Raw genomic sequence first — 23999 nt, forward strand, 5'->3', positions numbered from 1 at the left:
CACCCCACAACATAAACGGCAGCTTATTGAAGCAGGTCATTATCTCACAGGGGGTGACAACATCCAGCCACCCAGCAGGAGCGTGCTTCCAGGCCCGGCAAAAGTCATGGAATTAAAGTGATAAATTCTAGCCTCTCCTTTCAATAGTGACTTTCTTGTTAAGCACGACTAAAAAAAAAAAAAGGCTAAAAAAAAAAAAAAAAAAAAAAAAAAAAAAGTGTGAAGGAAAAACACCTTCCACAGATTTGGCAGCATTCATACCCCACTTTTAAACCCCTCCCCACCAAAAGACAAAAACAGAGAGGAAGAGCTAGAAATAACTGCCTCTCCAGCAAAAAAAAGAAAACAAAAAAAGAAAACAAACAAAAAAAGAGAATTGCTCTCTAGCAACTCCCACTTCCTCCCTCCTTCTCTTGAAGTTGCCACAGCAATGCCGAACCTGACATAATGGGTCCTTACACAACCGTGGCTCCCAACAAGTGGAGGAGAGGTGCCACGTGCCAAGGGCCCGTTCCTTTTTCACTTCCCTTCTCTGAACGTATTGCACAACTGAAACCCTGGGATTTACTGTTTCCGAGGAGGACGCCGCGTCGACCCGTCTTGTTTGAATCGGTCGTGCACATGAATAAAATGACGCGAATGCAACTGGAGCCTTTTACTGGAGCTGCGGCAAACATCCAGCTTCAGATTACCCAGGAGTGGGGCCGCGCTGCCTTTGTTGATGAGTCCCCGAAGAGAGTGATACTAGAGCACAGCTGTAATGGAAAGACCTGTGAACAAGCACATTGTCTAATGCTATAAAGGTGGATTCTCATCACACACTCTGATCAGACGCCTCCCCTCCTTGTCGCTCGGAAGCGGGAACATGAGTAGACAAATACCCCCCCCCCAAAAAAAACCCTTGCTGTTCGGTGAGCCTACACAAATGCGTTATATAAGACAGCACACTCCGTACAAAAAAGCAAAAAAAATCCATATAAAAAGGAAAAACAGTGCCGTCAGAACAATGAGTACAGACAGCGTGCTCTCCCTTTTCCTTTAGCGGTAACGAGCTGTGCTGTACAGTTTTATTTACACTATTCTCTTATCAGTCAGAGAACAGTACAGAGACTGCCAATTGGAAAGGACAGCCAGGAACTGTGTGTTCCCTCACGACTAGATGTGTACCGCAGGCAGAGCAATTTTTTTTTTTATCAACCAAGACAAAAATGCTGGGAGACTGCCAGATTCCTCTCTTAAAATGCACACGTTCACGCAAGCACGCCGGCGTAGACGCATGGATGAGTATATTTGTGTAGCATTGTCAGGCGAGCCACTGGCTCTTAAAATTAAGCATTTTAGAGCCAACTGACTTTTTTTAGTTGCCAAAGTACAGACTAGCTTGATATGGATGGTTGTTAAGAAGCACTGTTGTCCATGCACGTTATTTCACAATCTATTGTAGGATTTGAGTGTTTACAGGTATATGCAAAAAAAGAAAACAAAAAAAAAAACCTACACCACTGTTAAATCAGCTGGGCCCGTTTCAATAAGGAGGTTCAACCAACTCTAAGTTTTCAGTTTCAGAACAGCTGAAATGACCGTTCGCAAAGAACCGCCCGCTTTAGTTACTGTTGCTACGTCCGACAAGCCATGCCGATCTCTCGCCACACATCATGTTCTCACACAGTGAAAAATAGGCTACATCGTGGAGCAAAGAGGACATTGACAAAGCAGGTTACTTTTAATATGAAACAAAGTCTCAAATTTAAACAAATACCATTTTGTGGCTCTTTAATGTGTTGTGACAGTTAGCTGTAGCGCCTCAGTTCAAGTGGCTAGTGAACTGATCATCTCTTCCTACTAGTTAATTTATAGCATCAAATAAACAATTGAACATGAGAAGGAATGTTGTTTCAACTGCGGAAAGACATCAGTACACACAATTTTTCAAGTTCAAGTCCACCGTCGTTAATCTACTAACTCCCCTGACTGCTTTGTCAGACATAACGGCGGATTTGGTGTTATGATTGGTTAGATCGCCTGTCAATCAAACTCCCGGTGAAGGGTTAATTGAGTTAGTTCAATCAACTCTAAGCAGCTTGACTTTGAGTGAAGTGCGTGCAACACAACTATGAAAAGTCATGATCAATGGAGCTCCAATATTACAAAACACCATGGCAACATCACCCAACAAAAAGATGTCCTCATACTTCCGATTCAATACAAGTTTAATTCTTATCACTGTTAATATCAGAGGTGAAAACTGGTAGAACGGTAAGTTATTGAACTAATATTCATTTTCATAGTATGCTATTTATACTTTATTTTGGCAGATGCATACTACAGTAGTCAACATTTGAAGTGGATCCAAACCTTTCATCAAAGTTGTCCTAAAACCTTCTTAGGACAACTTTGATGACCTTTTTTGATTTGCTTCAAATGTTGACTACTGTATTTGCACCTCAGAATTGTTGTATTAACAGGATGCAATAATAACAGTGTAAATGATTACATTTATTACAATTATAAATACTTTTATTATTGTTAAACACCAGTTAGACACTTCACTTCCACTTTTAGAATATTTTCTTCATTTTTATTGAAAATAAATGGGTTTCTGATGTGATATGTGATGGCAAAAGGGAAAAGAGCGGGCTCTGCAAAAGGCGTACTTGAACCCAGGTCAATCACATCACAAGCTAGGTCTATGTATGCGCTACTGCCTACGCCACTGAAGCCAGTGAATTAGACACTCTAATCTTGTTTTCCATTTGCATTAAGATTATTTTTATTTCCCCACTGGCAGATAATTTTACTTAAGTAAAATGCACTTAAATGGGATAGATCTATCCATCTATCTGAAATGGGCCCCAGGTATTTGTAAAAGCATAGCAGATGACTGAAGTAACAAGTGTGTACATTTTTTTTTTTTTTTTTTTAAATGGATGAACAATAACAACAGTTTAATATTTTTATCTTAAATTTGATGAATTTTAAAAGAATAAGCCCAGTAATCAGTCTTGTGTTAAGTCTGACAAATCTAATCGTGTACATAACAGTAATGGTTCTGTGTACATTATCAATCAGACATAATTGGAAAATGATTCACAGTTCAGTAAAGGAGTCATTTGTGAACTCAGTAAAGGCTCTGAACGATTCACAGAGTAAAAAGTCTGTTTCAAACCACTAACTTCATTGGAAGTCTGTTTAATGAATTGTTTAAATTGGATCATTCAAAAGAACCATTCATAAGAGTAAATTGATTGCAAATAAGGCATCACAGCTTTGGTCAAACGCAACACAAAGACACTCTAAAATGTGATTAACTAAGGTCACCTCACGTGATGATAGGCCTATCTGACGAAATTACATATAGATGCACTGATTTTCACTAACAGACGTAGATTTGACTTTTTTCTGTACCTGCACAGACACACAGCTAGAGAAATAGAGCAGCACAGATTTAATTTCCAGACACTATACAGTAGATTACGCTCTACTATCAGAAAATGAAGAGAAGTCAGCTGGTTAATATTTATATAGCCTTCACAGAGAACAGAAAGAATAGCAAAGGAGATAAACACTGAGGATATCTAGGCTTCTTCTGATAGCTTCACGGTCTGGTGCGCAGACAGAGGACGTCTCGGGACAGACCAAAGCAGACAAATATTGACTTGCTAAACACACTTTCACATCAAAGACGCTTCTAAATTTATCTGCTCAAAATGAGCACAGTGTTGCACATTCATTCACTTGTTTTTTAGCCTGCTTTAAAGCTCTTAATCCATTTTGCCAGTAGACCAATTTATCTGGCCGGCAGGTCACACTCAGTCCTGCTTTTTCTCTCTGTGTAAAACACTGTCATTTCAGCCGTCTAGCCCCAGATATAGTCAGGGCATTTCAGTTCACAAAGATGCACATACACATACAAGCTGGTGGCATATTAGTAATGTGCAGACGGATGCCTCTGCAGTGTGTGGGACTCTAGAACACACACTGTCCAATCCACATGTAGAAACAAAGCAAATATCAGCAACAGGAAAATGTCTGCGTATGACCCTGGTGTGCGGCAAGCTAACCCTTCCACTGCAACAAAAGGTGAAAGGTTCCACGTGTTTTCCTCTTCCTTTCTCGCCTCTATTTTTTTCCCTTCAGGCCACGGTTCCTTAAATTATGACTCTGGGCAGCTTTCCCGATGGTATAGTTAAAGGACAAAGGGCTTTCAGAAGTGGAGGAAACAGGAGCTGGGCTGGGGAGGAACCTGTAGGGTTAGCCTGGTGTGAAGTGGCAGGAAATGAGTGGAGCCTCTAGCATCTTACCACGGTTTGCCTCTGTTTAAGCTGCCACCAAAACCGACGTGGGATTTGTAGAATTGCTGCTTACTGCATTGATGCCAGCAAATATACAAGGTGATGTTGGTCAATGTTCATCTGCATTGGCAAGTACACATGATATGGTCAAGCCAAGTCCAAGCCTGATTATGAATTACTTTGGTAACACTTTATAATAAGGTTTAATTCATTAACATTAGTTAATGCATTAGGTATCATGAGCTAATAATGAAGAACATTTTATAATACCCATTAATCTAGTTTGATATTAATTCCACAATACACTGCCGTTTAAAAGTTTGGGTTTGGCAAGATTTTATAAGTGTTTTTGAAAGAAGTCTATATAAGGTCACCAAGGCTTTACTTATTTGATCAAAAATAGAATAAAAATGGTAATATTAAATAATTTAATACCTTTTAAAATGTAACAAGTTCAAAAGAATAGCATTTATTTGAAATAGTAATCGCTTGTACCATTATAAATCATTGACACTTTTGATACATTTATTGCATCCTTGCTGAATAAAAGTATGGATTTCTATAAAAACATACTCAAATTCCAAATTCACAAACCTTGCAATCTTTTGAATGGTAGTGCATATTATAAGTATTGTAACCATAAGTATTATAACCATTAACAATCAACAATTGCATATGTAAGCAATAAGGTACGAGAGGCTGTGCTGTATTGTGATTAAGTCACGGCTGAAGGGCGTTGTTAGGCACAATGCGAAGCGGAGTGCCTGCAACCCCTTCAGCCGTGACTTATTCACAATACAGCACTGGCCGAGTACCTTATTGCTTTTATAAAAATGCAGGTAATAAACTCGCTCACTCGATCTTTTTCTCACAATACTCTTCTACATAATACAGTAAGCTTCAATCAACAATATCAATTGAGAACATACAGTTTACGTTGCTAAGAGTGGTTGCTGAGGGTGTTGTGTAGCGATACACAGAACCGTTGGGTGAAGCGGTCATAGCCGTGTTTTATCGTGAATAAAACAACTATGAAAAATTGTTTATTGTCAGTTTGTGATATTTATTGCATTAGCTAATGCTAACACATTAAACCTTATTGAAAAGTGTTATCATTACTTCATATATGCGACAACTAACCAAGCATATTATTAAAGGTAAAGAGTAGGGATGGGTCATGATAGAAGACTAGTTAAATACTGAGGTCATACACGTTTTTTTTTTTTTTTTTAAGCATCTCGTGCCACGAGTGTTGCATTTTTAAAACGGCATTACTCGAATCTAATTGTTCATGCCACCCAGAGACAAGTCGATTTTAAAAAAATCTGTAATTGTGAAAGAAGTCAAGTGCTTCTTAAAAAGTTAGCATGCACACCAAGAAAGAAATGGCAAGAAAGGATCTGCCTCTGCTCTGATGCCTGATCAATACCTGTGAGGTCGGCTGAAAACAGAGCGATACCTCAAGCCCTCTTTTATTTATCACAGGAGAACCTGAGAGCCTGACCAGGCGGTGAACCCTTTCCCCAAACGACCACCGAAACTTCAACCAACCACTGGATGCGACAATTGAGCCGTCTTTACAGTGCTGTAAATGCCTTTACTGCTGGGCGCAGAGCAGTGGGAGGCCGGTTTTGCTCTTTCCTTATTTGCCTTTCATGAGCAGGGAGGGTGAATCCAGGTCCTGAATATAATTGGTTGGGTCCAAATCAATTTAACAGTGGTTTTCAAACTGTGGTCCTTGAAGTATTCTTAGTGGTCCATGAGTTGATTGACTAAACTACAATGAACTAAAAGAAATAAATAGATTTATTGTGTTAATTATTAATGTTAGGTCAATCGTGTGAAAAATTGAGATCCACTGATGTCAGCTGACCGCCAATGAGAAAAATAGAAGGTGAATGTGTCTCAATGCAGATACGAAAGCTGATATGAAATCAAATTGGGAAAAAAGGCCTTCTCATTTTAAATTATGGTTTGAGCACTTAAAGCGGTCCTGAGTTGTGACAGCGATGTGAGAAATCCTAACTAGTAACTAACAAAGTGCTAGCACAGTAAAATGAGCAGTATAGAAGTGCTAGGCAGTCAGTGTCAGGCTGCACATAGTTAAAAGAGCCCATGTATGCTCCACAGGTCAATAACCTGTAAAGATTTAACATTTAGTGCCCATTATTTCCTGCTTTCAAGTCACACATTGTCAAAAGCACTCTCTAGTTTATTAAGGTCCAGGTCAGGAGCGTGGGGGAGGGGCGACGGGCTACACAATGACCTATGGGACAGCAACTAAAATGCAACCACACAGTACGGGTCATTAATAAACTGTTCCACACTTAACACAAGCATGTGATAGAGGGGTGTTAGGGTTTCAAAAAAAAAAAAAATAAAAATCTAATTTTCAAAAGAACAGCACATAAGACGGCAAGTTTGAAGAATCATCGCACCAAAAGCGGTGCACAAATAAAAAAAAAAAAAATTCAACAGAAAAAACAAGTAAATGCAAACAAAGTAAGTTTAATAGCTCTCAGAGGCAGTCATTTACATTTGTTTATCACTTGATTTGAATTGATTTGTCCACGAAGAAAAGTTAATTAGCTTCAGATTCAGAACTGGAAAATAATTCAATTGCAAACTTTGTGGCGTATTGTTTTCATGAATAAACGGCCATTAGCGCAGCATGCCAAATTGACACCAGCTGGCCTTTATTTCTCTTTCCATTATGTCACAAGATTTTTAATAATTTTAAGAGAGCAGGAACCATCCTTGACTTTAAAAAAGGAAAGGGGAAGAGAAAGAGGGTGATGGCAGAAGAAAAAAAAGAGGAAAAAGTTACTTCCATAAACTTCTTTTCTTCACGAGCGTCGACTGCGCGACAGCCCCTTTAACTTCCTCACTAAAACCTTTTACAACGTCCTCGCACTCGTTCCAGTTCCACTGACTTCCTCTTCATCTTCTTTCGCTCTGCATCTGCACGTACAATTTCTGTACAATAACAGATACAGTCTGCATTGACTAAATAGTATATTGATATATAGCTTTTTTAAAAAAGCTCCTATTGGAAGCACTTTGAATCTGTTATATAATATAAAGCTTTTCCAGATAACATTTTTTTTTTTTCCTACAATAGCCCCACAGTGTCTCAGAAGGTTTTGCCCTGTCAGTAGTTGCCCATTAAACATTAATTACTCGTGTCGCCACAGACGGTTTCAAAGTGCCTGAGATAGAGGTGTTTTTCCTCAGCGCTGAAATTGTTTGGACGGCCCGGGATTAGTATTCTGATCCACAGACGTGTTTGCAACAGTAATAACACAATATCCACGGCCGCTTTTCATGTTGAACCTCCCAGTGGAATGGATAGCATAAAAGCAACCCTTGTGTGTCCTGGCTACTTCCAGATGGGACTGCTTTTATCTTTTTTTTTTCTTTTACATGAAAGCGCCGTCGGCAGATCTTTGCTTAGCGTCTGATTCACTCTTCAGCCAAAATATGAAAGTTTCAAAGAGCATTTCATAAGGGAGCTCTTCCATAAATGGGATTCATAGCTTTTTAATCTGCGCTAAGAAATTGATCTAAAAGTTTCCCAAAGCAATCGGCCGAGCTAACGCAACAAGATGAAAAAACGTGCCTTGGAGAGTATTTACTTTTATTGCTATTACGCAGAAAACAAATCATACTTCATCCAGCATATACCTACTTGCAATGATGCTCTTTATATTGTACTGACCCACAAATACACAGAGGAATAACACGATTTTCTTAGGTGACTTAAACAGTTCAGCTTTTGAGACCTTTTTTTGTTTGTGCTAAGGGGGTGGAGAAGATGTTATTAGACGTCAAAGCATTTAAAAATAAAAACCTCACTGCTGCCACATTTACTCAGAAAGAAAACCTGGAAACATGCTATACACGGAGGATATAAGATGTAAGGGTCTCGAATAAGAAGCACCCCGGGGAGAGAGAGAGAAGAGCAGGCGGAAACAGATGCGTTTGAATGGGATAAGCAGAATTCAGGCATTTATCACACAAGAGCACACACTCTGTCTTCATGGCCTCAGCCGAGATAAAGGCCAGGTGAGGCATCGGTGGGTGGCGGCACTGAAGGGTTTCGACAGTACGGTGCGCGCGCATGGCTTTGAATGTGCGTTTCACGCTAGAGGGCCCTTCTGAACCTGCAGCAGTGCGCACGAAGCCTCTGCCGTAGAGGTGTGCCCGCTCGCTTCACTCAAACTCCATTGGACTGGCACAGAGCGTGCCAACACATTACACTATTTATTTCAACTCCAGCAGCAGATGACCCTCTTAATCTTAATCTAATAATCACCTTCACGGAGGAGGTGCCGTTAATGTCCTCACATCTACGAGATTGCGCTCTTTAATGACACTACGTAAATAACTTTTAATCCTAGAATTTACATCCAATTTAGAGACTTACGATCTAATGTATGCCTGCAACTTCCACTCTTAAAGCGATTTTACCCAAAAATCATTTATTCACCTTAAAGGGATAGTTCACCCAAAACTGAAAATTTGATGTTTATCTGCTTAACCCCAGGGCATCCAAGATGTAGGTGACTTTGTTTCTTCAGTAGAACACAAATGATGATTTTTAACTCCAACCGTTGCCGTCTGTCAGTCAAATAATGCTAGTGGATGGTAACAATTTATAAGAGTCAATAAACATGCATAGACAAATCCAAATTAAACCCTGCGGCTCGTGACGGCACATTGATGTCCTAAGACACGAAACGATCAGTTTGTGCGAGAAAACGAACAGTATTTATATCATTTTTTACCTCTAAAACACCACTATGTCCAACTGCGTTCAGCATTCGTTTAGTGAGGTCTGATCGCGCTCTGACAACGGAAGTGATGTCTGGCACTCATTGAAGTATATGCGCGAGACATCACTGTCGTTGTCAGAGCACGATCAGACCCACAAATGACTCGCGACCATTGACTCGCATTATAAGACTGACAGACGGCAACGGTTCGAGTTAAAAATCATCATTTGTGTTCTACTGAAGAAACAAAGTCACCTACATCTTGGATGCGCTGGGGGTAAGCAGATAAACATCAAATTTTCATTTTTGGGTGAACTATCCCTTTAATGTCATTCCAAACTTTGTTTCTTCTACAGAACATAAAATAAAGTGTCACAAAAAAAAAAAAAGAAGGTCACACAGATAAATTTTAGGGTCAACTAGACACTTAGAATGAAAAAAAGACACTTAGAATGTCTACTAAAGCAGCGACATGAGTTTTGATGTATTCAATTCCTGAATGGGTGTACTGTCCGACTGCTCGGCACTCTATATGGAGCATGAAGCTGGTGGGAACTGTCCGAATATGATCTGAATGCAAAGTGGACAGTGATATGATAAATCCACAAAGGATGTCTGTCTGCTCAGTGGCCCATCAGGCCTGGCATAGCAGGTTCGGCCTCAACGATGAAAGACAAAAAAAACAAAAAAAACAAATCCATACTGGCCACAGGCTCCTCTCCAATCTATTTTCTGCTCAGCTGGTTTTAAATGAAGTTATTATGACTCATTAAAATGCCCGCAAGCTTGTGGAAGTCGGCCAATTACAATTTAAATTTAGCCTCCTCTTACAAACCCCCACCTCTCCAGCAGCCCCCTCCAACGCACTACCAGCAACAACACACCACACCACAGCATTTTAACCACTGGCTCACAGCTGCAATCAAAGCCTTGATCTTTGAACACAAACAAAACCCAATAAACAAACAAATCATCATTTTTTCCAGGGACTCTGCCAGTGCTGGAAATCTGGTGGTGGAATTGCAGCTTTCACCAAAGTGGTTTAAATCAGCATGACCTAAAATGCCCGCTTGACTGATATGTGCGGTTAGATCTGCAGGACCTGAAGGGTGGTATCACTCTGACTTTGATTAATTATTAGCCATTGTTGTGAATGAGTGATGAAATCTTGTGTAGGTCAAGCCATTCCCTCATATGTATGTCAACAAAGCAGAGTTATCAGTGAGGTGAAAGCAATTGCGCCATAAAGATTTACCATGATATAAACTGATATAAAACTGAGATATGGCTAAAAACAGCTTTGTAGATTGGATTGTGTCCAATGTTTGCTAGTGTCGTAAAACAATAAAAGGGCCTTTCGGTAAGACACCTTTAAGAACCCTGTCCACAAGGTGAACAAGTTTGACTGCAATAGCCTAAAAATGAGAGCCGTAATAAAAAATAAATAAATAAAAAAATTAAAGTAATTTAACACAATTTAAAATTAAGTTATAAAAAAAATTAATACTGCTTATACATAACCAGTATTTATTTATTTAAGGTTAGTCGAAGGGGAATTTTTTAAATAAAACATTAAAAACTAAATATAAAACACATATGGTAAAAAAAAACAAAAAAACAATACAATAATGTCTAATGTTTTACATATAACAATGTCTCTTTATATTTCAGGTAATTTGGAATAGGATGATCATCCTATGATATTTCCCGAATTAATATAACATATTATAAACATAATCAATAATATGAAGGTGTCACCTCAAATTTATTTTGAAAAATACATTTGCAAAATAAATTTGCTTCCCACCAATATCCCAACATTCACCAATCATGCGATAGCGGCATCATTTCAATTCACAGCCGCCCATCCATTCCAATGGCAGCGCACAGGAACTAAATGCATTCCTTGCTGTAGTTGCGCCTCTGTGCGTTTCACCGTATTTTTCAGACTTGTTGTGCGCGTGCATATTGCGTGTTTGTGTGTGTGTTTTGCTGTACCGCTCTCATTTCCAGCAGAACAAATTAATCTGTGCCCTTCCAGCTACGCTCCCTTTTTGACAGAGGCTGCTCAGAGGAGAGAAATGATGAAGCAAATCCAAAATTCAATCGCCTGTGTTCTGTTTTAGAAGGCACACGGTGTACTGTACAGCCCATAAAACTCCCAAACAGCCTCCAGACGCTGCTGCAATCACCCTCCATCAAAACACTTTGTCTCGCATACAAAAATAAGACCCGGCATTGAGCTGAATACCAAATCAGCCCATTAGAGCACAGGGGCACTCGCTACTTAGCAACCAAAGGGATTTAAAGCTGCAATACCCGACAACAAAGGACTAAGATCAGGATCTTTTACAGGGTATTATGGCTGGTGTGAGCTTATTCCATGTTTTAATCGAAAAATGTTAACAAGATGATGGCTGCTATGAAAAGAGGCAGAGGAATGAAACAAATACCAAACATCCTTAAATGGAAGCATCATAAAGGGGGGGGGGGAAGCATTGTGACACTGCTTTTTTTCTTCATTTTTCCAGGGAAAGGTGCAAAAAGTATTGCAACATATTACAAATGACTAGATTTCAGAATGATGTGTATTTTAATAAATGCAGGACCACAATATTCCATAACTCTCTAGAGAGTAACAAATTAATCTGATTGTATTATCAAAGTTGGCCTTCAATTAGATATTTAATAGTAATATATATATTTTAAATTTAGATTATGAAGATATTCATTTTCATTAAGGAATATACTCTGGATATCCATATATATATATATATATATATATATATATATATATATATATATATATATATATATATATATATATATATAACATTTATTATTTTCATAATTCCAAAATACACACCATCTTAGTATTTTGTCAGTTCTCATTTGCAATATTTCATACCACACCTTCATGTTTATTTACGATTATTTATGATTATGTTATCATACATTTTTATACATTTAACCTTTTTAACCTACAACTGTTTATATACACACACAGGGATTGACACACTTTTTTGTTCACCAGCCACTGTGGCTAACGGTTTTCCAAAGTTACTAGCCACTCAGCATTTTTACTGGCCACAATTTTGATATTGATACCATGGGGAAATTTAGATATAGATATTTTTAATATTCTCTCATAATTTGGCAGCTGGTGTATTAGGCTGCTGTCACTTTAAGAACCGACGCACCGATCCATTATACTGTTATACATGCATTTTCTTTCTCAACTGTTTACGTTCACTTGAAACATAACTGACTGTTTACATGAATACTCACCAAGATCGTCATTTTGACATTATTTTGTGTGAATTTGACTGTTTAAAAATCACTCAATTTAGTACTGAGGAGGCTTTATGTGCACTTTGAGTATGAGCACAAAATCTGCGGGAATGAGTAAAATTATATGCAATACACACAATCTCAGACCGAAATTCAAGCCCTGTAACACCAACAAGAATCATCCGGAGTTAATGAAACAAGTGAGTGAGGGGAGGTGGGTTTGGGTGTCAACTCACTGTCGGAGAGATGAGAGAGCGAGAAAGCACAGCTGGTATCGTGTATCTATTCTGCAGAAAATGAGTATTGAATGCATTTCAGATATTTCAGTATTGATATGTATTGAAAAAACAATATTTTTGACAACATTACATTGCACTGTTTATTATTTCAGATGCCTTTTTAAAAGACTACAATTTTTTTTTAAAAAGTATATATTATATATAAAATTCAATTTAGTTAATGTCAAGCCCTGTACACACAAACAAACGCATTTACCTATTTTTATATTTTCAAATTTGACATTAATCTTGCCTAAAAAATGTATAACTAAATCTAATTTTGTCTATACAATGACATCGTTACAGTGCTTGAGGAACTTTCTTTTTAGTATGACACCTAGACTTGAGGTTTTATGAAATCGGATGAAATCATAGTATTTAAGGATTTACAATTTAGGGATTTGTTTTTATAAATTTCCTGTTCATGACTTAAAACATTAACCACAGACATTAAAACAGACATTAACATTTATCACGTCTGGCCCATCCGAGGAAGAGAAAAAAAAATTGCCTTATAGCTAACCCCTGGGCATCATGGGAATAAACTCTTGTCAGCTTTTTGATGGGATGTAAACTTGTCAAACAATTACAGAGCCATTACCTCCCTGTGTAATCATTTCTCCTGGACCTTATAACGGAGGATTTATGTGGCACATAATTCAAACGCTGTTTTAAATGGGGATTTAATGTACATCAACAGGTCAGGGAAAGTATTATGGGTTTAAACCACCAGAGAGAACTTAGGCACACGGCCAAACAGAAGCTCAGGCCATTTATCCATGCAGCCCGTCTTCCCCTGACTATTGCACATGAGGGAGGGAGGGACAGGAGGAGGAGGGTGAGATGGGGGCTTTATCAGCTGCTGTGAAGAATTTACATGAGAGCGCTGAGCACCAGGGCATTCTCCCCCTTTCCCCCCACTCTTTATTTAGAGCCCTTTCTTCCATCCCACCCCTCCTCCTGTCCCATTTGCAGGCTCTCTATTTTGGAATATGTGGCTTGGAAAGCAGTCAAGTTTCATTAATTTCTAGTTTGGGTACAGTATGTTCCTGGACTCACATCTGCGAGCGATCATAAACGCTCTGGAATGTTGGCAGAACATCCAGACCTGCCGGCAGCTGATGATGTCATCACTGTGAGGGAAGAGCTGGCGAGGGGCCAGACTGTGGGAGCCCGGCGCTCTCTGACATAGAGAGAGAGAGAGAGAGAGGGAGAGAAAGAAAGAGGGAAATGCTCTCTCTGTCTTCTCTTTTCCTTTTCCTTCATGCCTCACATTTTTCAGTTCTCTATTCAGCCGCCTATTACAGTCGTTCTCGACTGGAGGGTCGTGACCCAAAAACGGGTCACAGGTCTGTTTTGACAGGGTCACGGACAAGAGAGGAAGGCCAATGTTAAACAAATAATAACATGAAAAAATTAATCATATCATCACTTGGTTGAAGCTAACATGGGCGAGTTATATAACATGGCCCCATCCTTGAAAACCACAAACAAAATGACACAAAGTAATAGAAAATACAATCCCACATTTAAATACTTGCAATGATGATGGTTTGTGCTGACCATAATGATTTTTGTGTGGTAAACTATTTGCTACAGTATAAAGATGTAGCATTTATGGGGCACATAACTCAATTTTTTCTTCAGGACCTAGTTAAATAATAACAAAAACAACAACAACAACAACAACAACATTATATAAAAGAAATGATAATGATAAAATAAGGATATTTTTATTCTATTATATGAAGTAACAAAAAACAAAAAAAAAACAAAAAAACCAATATAATAATAATAATAATAATAATAATAATAATAATAATAATAATAACAACATTTTAAATAAAATATTTTATTGTTAAAGGTATAAAAATAATATAAATAAAAAAATATTTTCATTTCTGTTGTTACATTTATATTATTAAGGCAATGCTGCGTAGAGTCGCCGCTTGACGTCCAAACCTTAAGAAAACCCATTTGAGAACCGCTGCTTTATATTATTTTACACAAATACACAAGGGAAATTTTGGCATACCGTGACTTCAGATTATGCTAGGGTGAGAAATGAAAGCAGCTCAGGAAAAAGAATTTCTCACCTTGAAGAGCGAGGACACAGATCTGAGAACTTCTCCTGTGCTTAAACACAGTGTCAACACATGCAGCTGAGGACATGAACCAGGAAGCCAATGTGAAATGGGCTGACAAAAGCTCCTACACAACGAAGATAATAGCTCGGCAACAATGGAGCTAAAGAACAGCCTGCGGGCCAAGTAACACAGCCATAATTGAAACGGCTAATTCGCTGTCATCAAAAGAAAGAAAAGCCCATGTGCTTGTAAGTCAACTTGAAAGCAACAGCTGATAGATCACAATAGCCAGGAAAATGATTCCTGCTTCTTCTAAATGACTGTGTTACAGAAGAGTTACAGAACTTTTATCAAAAAACACAGCCATAGTTGCAGATGTGTGTGATTGCAATGGCAAAGGCACATGCTGAGCTGCTGGATAGTGTACAAGGGGTCTTGCTGTGTTAGACCTGTCTCAGTCTACTGAGCTAATGAAGTCAAGTGAGGTCCACTGGCTGGGCCCTCTGGAGAATAACACACAGACTTAATCAGCCTGGGCCAGGCATTACGGCTTGCTAATGAGAGTGTTCACACAGTCCCCAAGTGTACGCGTGCATGTATGCATGTGTGTGTGTGGACAGTTCAATTCACCAAGCTTTGCCCAAAGAAGTAGGTAGAAAAGAAAGAGCCTGCCTTTTATCCATGTGGTCTGCCACAAGTTACCTCACCTCAAGTTGTCAAGCTGTCTAAACAACTACAAAACCTACAGACGATTACTGCTTCAGATTTAAAAAAAAACAAAAAACAAAACAAAAAAAACTATTATTAAAAATGCATTTATAAATATATTTTAAATATATAAAAATACACAATACAAAAAAATATATTTAAATATAAATGCATATAAATTATTATTTTTTTAAATGTTATATTAATACAATAGTTTGACCTCTAACAGCTACAGCCAATTATAGCTACAGAAAAATAAATTATGATAAATGCTGAATAGCCTGAAGAAGCTAGATAACTTAATCAAATGGCAACATGAAATACCCTGAAAAAAAAAAAAACTATGCAAAAAGACTTTAATTATTATGTAAAAATATATTTTAAATATGTATAAAATTCACAATATATAAAACAGATGTTTTTAAAAAGTTTTAAAATATATTAACACAATAGTTGTTGACCTCTAACAGCTAGTCCATTATAGCTGCATTTTTTTTTTATTTAAAAAAAAATATTGAAAAGTTAAAAATATGGATGATTTATACCAAACAGCCTATGTTGATCTGTAATCCCTCCGAAAAGCTTTGCCTCCCCTTTCAAAAATGGATCAAAATATGTCCCTTGGCTAGCCTACCCAGACCACGCTCTGCACTCTTTGAAGTCACAAGGGAAGCTCACATAACACTAATAGCCTAGTCGTGCTCCAAATGGCTGAGTCACTTTTTTCCCCCCTTTTTTTTTTGCTTCAGTGCTGTGCTGCCTCACTACCCAGCAGCTCCCAGACCATGTTGACCTTAAACCAGAGAAAACACACACACGCACTTTTCCATTATCAGCCTCTCACTGCAGTGCACTTCCACCCAAACTCCAGGACGCGAGGCCTCGCAAGCCCCTGAAAAAACAAAAAACAAACACAACCACCGCTGTCAGACAATAATTTGAAAAAAGACAACACAGGAAAGAAAAAAAAAAAAAAAAAACTGGCGCAAGATTCACTGTACATACTGTACCCTGGGCTGTGGCAGGCGGCCCAGACTGGCGCTCTGCCAAGTCCACAATAAAACAAACAGAGACGGCGTGCACCAGCAGAGAGGAGCGAGGGGTGTGTGTGTGTGTGACTGAAATGGTACACCACAATACACACGACATACCTAATACCATTCTTCAGCAACTTCTCCTGAAGACGAGGGAGCGGAGGAGGTGGAGGGCAAAGCCACTTGCTTGGTGTCACCGTTGTGAGCGCTGATAAAAATCAAACCGCTCAGAACAGGAAGGATAAAAACAGAAAGTTTGCAATGAAAGAACAAAGGTACAAAAAAAAAAAAAAAAAAAAAATACAAAAAAAAAAAAAAAAACAATCAAAGAGCCTCGCCGTGTCTCTGCCTCTCTGCCACTGTCTGTCTATAAAAGTGTTTCCACTGAAAAGCTTGAGCATTACACAAGAGTGAAGCTCTCAAGAGCCAGACTGCTACAAACAAAAACCAGGTTAGCGCTACGTGTCAAGCATCGAGCATATGAACGTTAAAACTGTTTTGTTCTAGGGGTTTTTTGTGCTCTGTTTTGATGCACTAAAAATAAGCTGCCTCGCAATGCTCGCTTATTCCGCCTGTTGAGGGAGGCTGTCTGTGGTAAAGATCTTAAGGAATTATGACTGGTTCTTGTGCCGTTTTAAATGCAAAACATCTATTGTGATTACCGACATTTCTCATCTTTGGCTCAAACTTACAAGGGTGATGTAAATAAAGGGGAAAAAACTGAAACTATAGGTGGCAGAGCGCTTAATAAACACAGCCTAAGCTCAGCCACCTCATGTGCAGATCCCATCATCAGATGTCTCCTGGTGTTTTCACACCAAATTCGTTTCAGGGATCTGAGATCATTTCACAAGGATTTTGGCAAACTACAAATTAACTTTAATAGACTTTAAATATATTAGCTCATTCTAATATTAATTTTATGAAGACGAGGAAGGAGGAGGAGGAGGAGGAGGATAAGAAGGTGAAGAAGAGGATGATGATGATGATGATGATGATGATGATGGAAGAGAAGGAGAATAGGAAGAAGCAGCAAATGAAGATGGAGATAAAAAGGAAGGTGGTAATGAAGAAAAGCAGGGGAAGAGGCAGCCACAGCAAAGGCAGAATAAGAGGAGGAAGAGATAAGTTAAAAAAAAAAAAAAAAAAAAAAACACACACAGGAAGAATAAGTAGAAGCCACAGCAAAATCAAGAGAAAAGGAGGAAAGGGAAGCAGCAGCAGCAAAAGAGAGAAGAAAAGCAGCAGCAGCAAAGGAGAGAAGGAAGCAGCAACAACAAGAGAGAAGGAAAATGGCAGCAGCATAGGAGAGAAGGAAGCAGAAGCAAAGTAGAGAAGGAAGCAGCAGCAAAGAAGGAGGAAGCAGCAGCACAAGCAGCAGCAGCAGCAGAGGAGAGAAGGAAGCAGCAGCAAATGAGAAAGAAGCAGCAGCAGCAAAGGAGAGAAGGAAGCAGCAACAGCTAGAGAAGATAAGGAAGCAGTGGCAGCAAAAGAGAGAAGGAAGCAGCAACAGCAAAAGAGAGCAGGAAGCAGCAGCAGCAAAGGAGATAAGGAAGCAGCAGAAGCAAGTGAGAAGGAAGCAACAGCAGCAAAAAAGAGCAGGAAGCAGCAGCAACGGAGAGAAGGAAGCAGCAACAGCAAAAGAGTGAAGGAAGCAGCAGCAGCAAAAAAAGAGCAGGAAGCAGCAGCAAAGGAGAGAATGAAGCAATAGCAAAAGAGAGAAGGAAGCAGCAGCAGCAGAAAAGGAGAGAAGGAAGCAGCAGCAGCAAAAAAAGCACTAAAGCACTAAAGAAGCAGCAGCAAAGGAGAGAAGGAAGCAATAGCAAAAGAGAGAAGGAAGCAGCAGCAGTAGCAAAGGAGAGAAGGAAACAGCAAAAGAGAGAAGGAAGCAGCAGCAGCAAAAAAGAGCAGGAAGCAGCAGCAGCAAAGGAGAGAAGGAAGCAGCAGCAGCAAAAAAGAACAGGAAGCAGCAGCAAAGGAGAGAATGAAGCAATAGCAAAAGAGAGAAGGAAGCAGCAGCAGCAAAGGAGAAAGAAGCAGCAGCAGCAAAGGAGAAAGAAGCAGCAGCAGCAAAGGAGAGAAGGAAGCAATAGCAAAAGAGAGAAGGAAGCAGCAGCAGTAGCAAAGGAGAGAAGGAAACAGCAAAAGAGAGAAGGAAGCAGCAGCAGCAAAAAAGAGCAGGAAGCAGCAGCAGCAAAGGAGAGAAGGAAGCAGCAGCAGCAAAAAAGAACAGGAAGCAGCAGCAAAGGAGAGAATGAAGCAATAGCAAAAGAGAGAAGGAAGCAGCAGCAGCAAAGGAGAAAGAAGCAGCAGCAGCAAAGGAGAAAGAAGCAGCAGCAGCAAAGGAGAGAAGGAAGCAATAGCAAAAGAGAGAAGGAAGCAGCAGCAGTAGCAAAGGAGAGAAGGAAGCAGCAGCAAAAAAGAGCAGGAAGCAGCAGCAAAAGAGAGAAGGAAGCAGCAAAAGAGTAAAGGAAGCAGCAGCAGCAAAAAAGAGCAGGAAGCAGCAGCAGCAAAGGAGAAGGAAGCAGCAACAGCAAAAGAGTGAAGGAAGCAGCAGCAGCAAAAAAAGAACAGGAAGCAGCAGCAAAGGAGAGAATGAAGCAATAGCAAAAGAGAGAAGGAAGCAGCAGCAGCAGCAAAGGAGAGAAGGAAGCAGCAGCAAAAAAGAGCAGGAAGCAGCAGCAAATGAGAGAAGGAAGCAGCAACAGCAAATGAGAGAAGGAAGCAGCAACAGCAAAAGAGAGAAGGAAGCAGCAGCAGCAAAGGAGAAAGATGCAGCAGCAGCAAAGGAGAGAAGGAAGCAGCAGCAGCAGCAAAGGAGAGAAGGAAGCAATAGCAAAAGAGAGAAGGAAGCAGCAGCAGCAGCAAAGGAGAGAAGGAAGCAATAGCAAAAGAGAGAAGGAAGCAGCAGCAGCAGCAAAGGAGAGAAGGAAGCAATAGCAAAAGAGAGAAGGAAGCAGCAGCAGCAGCAAAGGAGAGAAGGAAGCAGCAGCAAAAAAGAGCAGGAAGCAGCAGCAAATGAGAGAAGGAAGCAGCAACAGCAAAAAAAAGAGCAGGAAGCAGCAGCAGCAAAGGAGAAAAGGAAGCAGCAGTAGTAGCAATGGAATAGAAAGACAGCAGCAGTCAAAACAGCAGCAGAGGAAAAAGCAGTAAAAAAAAAAAAAAAAAGCAGCAGAGGAAGAATCAGCAGATGAGGCAGCAGTGGAAAAGGAAGAACAATTTTTGATGTAATAAATAGTGGTACATGATCCAAAAAAACGTTGTTTGAGAAATGTGATCTGAGTTTATGTTTAAAGTGGGGGACAGTGTGAACACAAGTGTCAGTTCTCTCTTAAACACTTGTCCAATGTTCAGACTACAACAAACTCCTTCAGTAATCCAGAGAGGGTGAAGTGCGAGGCCCCGCAAACACTAACAACACACCAAATGGCATCAGTCCTTCTGTTTGGAGAGTCACTGAGCAAGTCAGTGGCTTTACAAAGGTCTTTTTGAAGCGTTCTCTAGCCCACAGTCTCATGCAACCTAGCTTCTGAGCGCAGGATTATCCGCAGTCATATTATCCAAACTGCACAAGCCAGCCTCCCATAAGGATTTCTGGATTACTATAATGACACGGAACATACTTTTGCACGAGTACAGGCGTCTCTGCGGGTCAGTGCGGAATACCAAAGAGAGGTATTCATCAGAGTTCAGACTCGGCCTCTTTGTCTCATTGCAAAACAGCTCTCATAAATGTCACCATGTAGTACATGCTCCATGGGCTGCCATTATGAGCGCACGAGTACTACAATATCTCCACAGAGTCTGTTATTGAACATGCATCTTGGGATTTGAACAGCCTCTAAAATAAACATTAGATATTTCCTTAGAGCAGCGTCTGCCATGCTGAGTCGTGCACGAATTGAATTGGGAGCCCCAGCGTGAGATGTCACTCATCTCTCCACTCCACATGGTTTTAAACGTCCCTGGAAAAAGTCAATCTCATCTCACTATATGAAGATATTGACAGCAAAATATTCCTCTGATGCAAGGCAGAAAGTTGGAAAGGTTCGGTGATGTAATCTGCAAGTTTTTTTTTTTAAACTAATCTAATCTAAACCTCTAATTACTGTAGAATCAATTACCTCGGCACAGCACTCGTTCTTAATTATCATAAACCCCAGTGTGCTCTCTAGGGGGTCTACAAAATTTGACCACTGTGTATGTCTGGTGTGCGGTAAGGACTTTGACTTCACTGGCCTGTGAATTTGGCAGTTGCAGAAGGAGGTGAAGGGAGATTCCTGTTGGCCTGGGCTAGAAACCCAGAGTCCCACTGCTTTATAGACTTTATATAAACCAGATTCACTACAGACTACGAAAGAACGCTTTATTTAGGAAAAGGCTCCCCTTTCCAGAAAAAAATTATTTCTAGAAATCAGCTGAAAACAAAAGGAAGATTTTGCAGGATACTACATAGAGATTAAATAGAAATACACTACCTCACAAAATTTGAAAGTAAATCAATACGTACATCCAGCAAGGATGCAATAAATTAATCAAAAGTGACAGAAAAATAAATTATCCTTAAAAAAATAAGGTTTCCAAAAAAAATATTAAGCAGCACAACTGTTTTCAACACTGATAATGTTTTCAAATCAGAGAAATCAGCATATTAGAATGATTTCTGTGATTCAAAAAAAAAATTAGTTTTGCCACCAACTTTTGAATAGTAGTGCAAGTAGTCAAAATTATTATTTCTTTTAATTTATTATTTTTTTTAATTATTTAAAACATCTGCTGACTTTCTGTTGATTGTATTTACAGGAAGAGGAACTGAATTGCCATTCAAATTCCAATTCAAATATCAAATATAAATTGAAAGTGAGCCAATTCTTTTATTTCAAATTTCACCCAACCAAAAAAAAACAAAAAAAACAAGCATCCACATTGGTGATGATACCTGAGTGAGACAGCAAGTGCATCCTTAGGCGCAGACTGTCTAGGAAGCGCTTGCCACAAAGCTCACATCCGTAGGTCTTCATTCCACTGTGCAGCTTCCTGCAGGGAGAAACAGGACAAAATAACATCAGCCAACACAGTTTATGTCACTCGCACAAAATACAGGCTTTCAAAGCACATGGGTATACTACAAGATTCGATTAGCTGACTAAATGGCAAAGAAAGAATAGAATAATTTTAATTCCCACCATACAAGTCCTATCGCTCCTCCCACAACAGATAACAACTCTTCTTTAACTCAAGTAAAAAAAAAAAAAAAAAAAAAAAAAATGTAAAGCCATTAATCTTGAGAGAAATAAACAATTGTTTGCAACCACTCAACGTTAACCCTGCACATCAACCGTCATCAAACACTTCAGATGATTATTCCCATATTAGATGATCAGAATAAATTTTAGCTTGTCACAAGACGTCGTGAAACGCATTGAAAGCGAAAATTATCAATGGCACATGAGGTTTCAAAGACCTATTGTTTATTCATTCAGTTCCCTGAGCGGAGATGAAGGAGCCCTTTATCTAAACAGGAACATATAGATGGCCATGAGCCCTCAGATAAGAATTACTTTAACGGCTGAATCTGGCTGCAGGGACCATTTCAAACAGGGGGTCAACTTTTCATGAGGCTGAAAGTGAAACATTTGTTCTCTCAAATTATAACATCTCTTGAGCATCGAGGAAAGATTAACCTAACAGAATGGAGTCACACAGAAGCATGTGCTCCCACTGAATTTTGAGTCAAGTGGACTTTCAAAGCAATTTTGATGAATTAAGCTGAACAATTGATGTAGGTAAGTATCTAATAAAAGCACTGTGGAAGAAATCACATCTAAATTTGCTCAATCCAATCAAGTTACCCTCATGTTCTATGATTTTTTTTTATTACTAAAATTAAATAAACCAAAAATAAATGTTTTTTTTTTTTTTTGATAAACAAAGTGGATAAGAACAACTCCTAAGCAGTCAAAAAGCAGTGTCTTTTTCCTGGTCATGTCTTATCTTGCCTAGGGCACCAAGTGAATCAGTACTGCCACATGGCGCCCCATTGAGTACAGGAAGAGACAAAGATCTTCTTTTGTTTCACTGTCCCTTAGATTAAGCCTGAAACCTGGTGCAGACTGGCTATTTTGAAGTGTATTTACCATTTCTACAATTATCATTCTGCTTTGGCCCATAACCCATGTGTGGATTTAAATCAACTCGTGAATGCCCATGTGTGACTTTCTCAGGCTTGACAACAAAAGATCCCGAGCATCTGCATCTTTTCAACTCCACTAATCCGCAGATGCATCACATCCGATTGCTAATAAGCCGGTAGAAACGATCGAAAGTCAACACTGATGAATTAACAAACTCAAGCTAGTCACAGCCACCCATTAGAAGTATGAAACTCAGTCACGGCAGGTAAGTGGTTTTATAGGTTGTGGTGTAGCGGCAGGCTGCTCAAAGAACAAGGTTTGTAAGACTGCCACGAGAACACTGGCAACTTGCTGCAAGTGGTGAACTGAATTGGTTTTTATTAGCATGCTTACAGCATTTGGTAATTGTTTCCAGAGTGGTAATTAGCTCATTGTTTGCACTTTAGTGCCAAATGTATACATCTTTAATGAGGAACAAAGACGTGTACTTTCTTCACTTTCTATTCATACTACATAGCTAACGTGCATGCAAAACACACTCAAGGCAGGTTTTTGTTTCTTTAAATGGTGTCATTTTCATGCTAGTGAAATCCATAAGCAGTTTGGTTCAATTGATTCTTTGGTTGATTCTTCTATAAAAGATGCACTAAACAAAAACTATTTTTTTTAAATCGAACAACCTCTCTCGTTTCCTTTTGAAGTTGTGAGAATCAGCATCACATGCTGGGTCGTAATGATTTAAGCTTTTATTCTCTGTTCTTATAAACAAGAGTTGGCAGAACATGGAAATAGTGGCAAGAATTATGAAGCAAGGAAGTGTGGTTTAACCTCAGCGAGAGAAAAAAAAAAAAAAAAAAAAACACCAATGGAAAACCATTTGGAGGTTGAGAATCGCAAAAGAGACTTCAGAAAATAAACAAAAGAGGGGGGTGAGAGAAAACTTGCAATGCATCCAAAATCCTGATGGCTGTCTTCTAGATGGGGATTGTGGAGACCCAACAAACAAAGAGAAGAATGAAGCAGCAAAGCCCTTTGGCAAGCTGCAAGTAATTAAAAAGGCCTGTAAACGCCTTCCAGGATAAAGGGCACTTCAAAAGATGGGCGGGCGAGCGAGCGCGCGAGAGGGAGCTGGGAAAAGCCAGGGGTCTGTGCACCTTTGGGATCTGGGCTAATGCGGCACAATACAGAGATACTGTAGGGGGAACACTCAAAGGCTTTGTGTGCCTTCAATCTAGCCATTGTCCCTCTCCTGAGGTCTGAGGAGAGCGCGCTTCCACTGATTAGAGACTGACAGAGAGCGCATACTGCGGAGTGACCCTCCGAGCCCTGAGGGGATGTTTGAAAGCTGATAGAAGGCAGACTGGCTACTTGAGGCAGGAAGGGTTGACTTTCACTACATA

At 39.4% G+C, this 23999-nt stretch overlaps 1 protein-coding gene across 4 annotated transcripts in view; it reads right to left on the bottom strand.

The window, feature by feature from the left end:
* Nucleotides 1-23999, bottom strand: part of zbtb16a (zinc finger and BTB domain containing 16a) — a 116750-nt gene that overhangs the window by 46241 nt on the left and 46510 nt on the right. For all 4 annotated transcript variants that reach the window (XM_048167457.1, XM_048167460.1, XM_048167458.1 and 1 more), the window contains exon 3: nt 21405-21502. In XM_048167457.1, the coding sequence (XP_048023414.1) occupies nt 21405-21502 (98 nt within the window). The remainder of the gene's footprint in view (nt 1-21404; nt 21503-23999) is intronic.

Source organism: Megalobrama amblycephala, linkage group LG18, assembly GCF_018812025.1.
Source record: "Megalobrama amblycephala isolate DHTTF-2021 linkage group LG18, ASM1881202v1, whole genome shotgun sequence".
NCBI classification, from domain to species: domain Eukaryota; kingdom Metazoa; phylum Chordata; class Actinopteri; order Cypriniformes; family Xenocyprididae; genus Megalobrama; species Megalobrama amblycephala.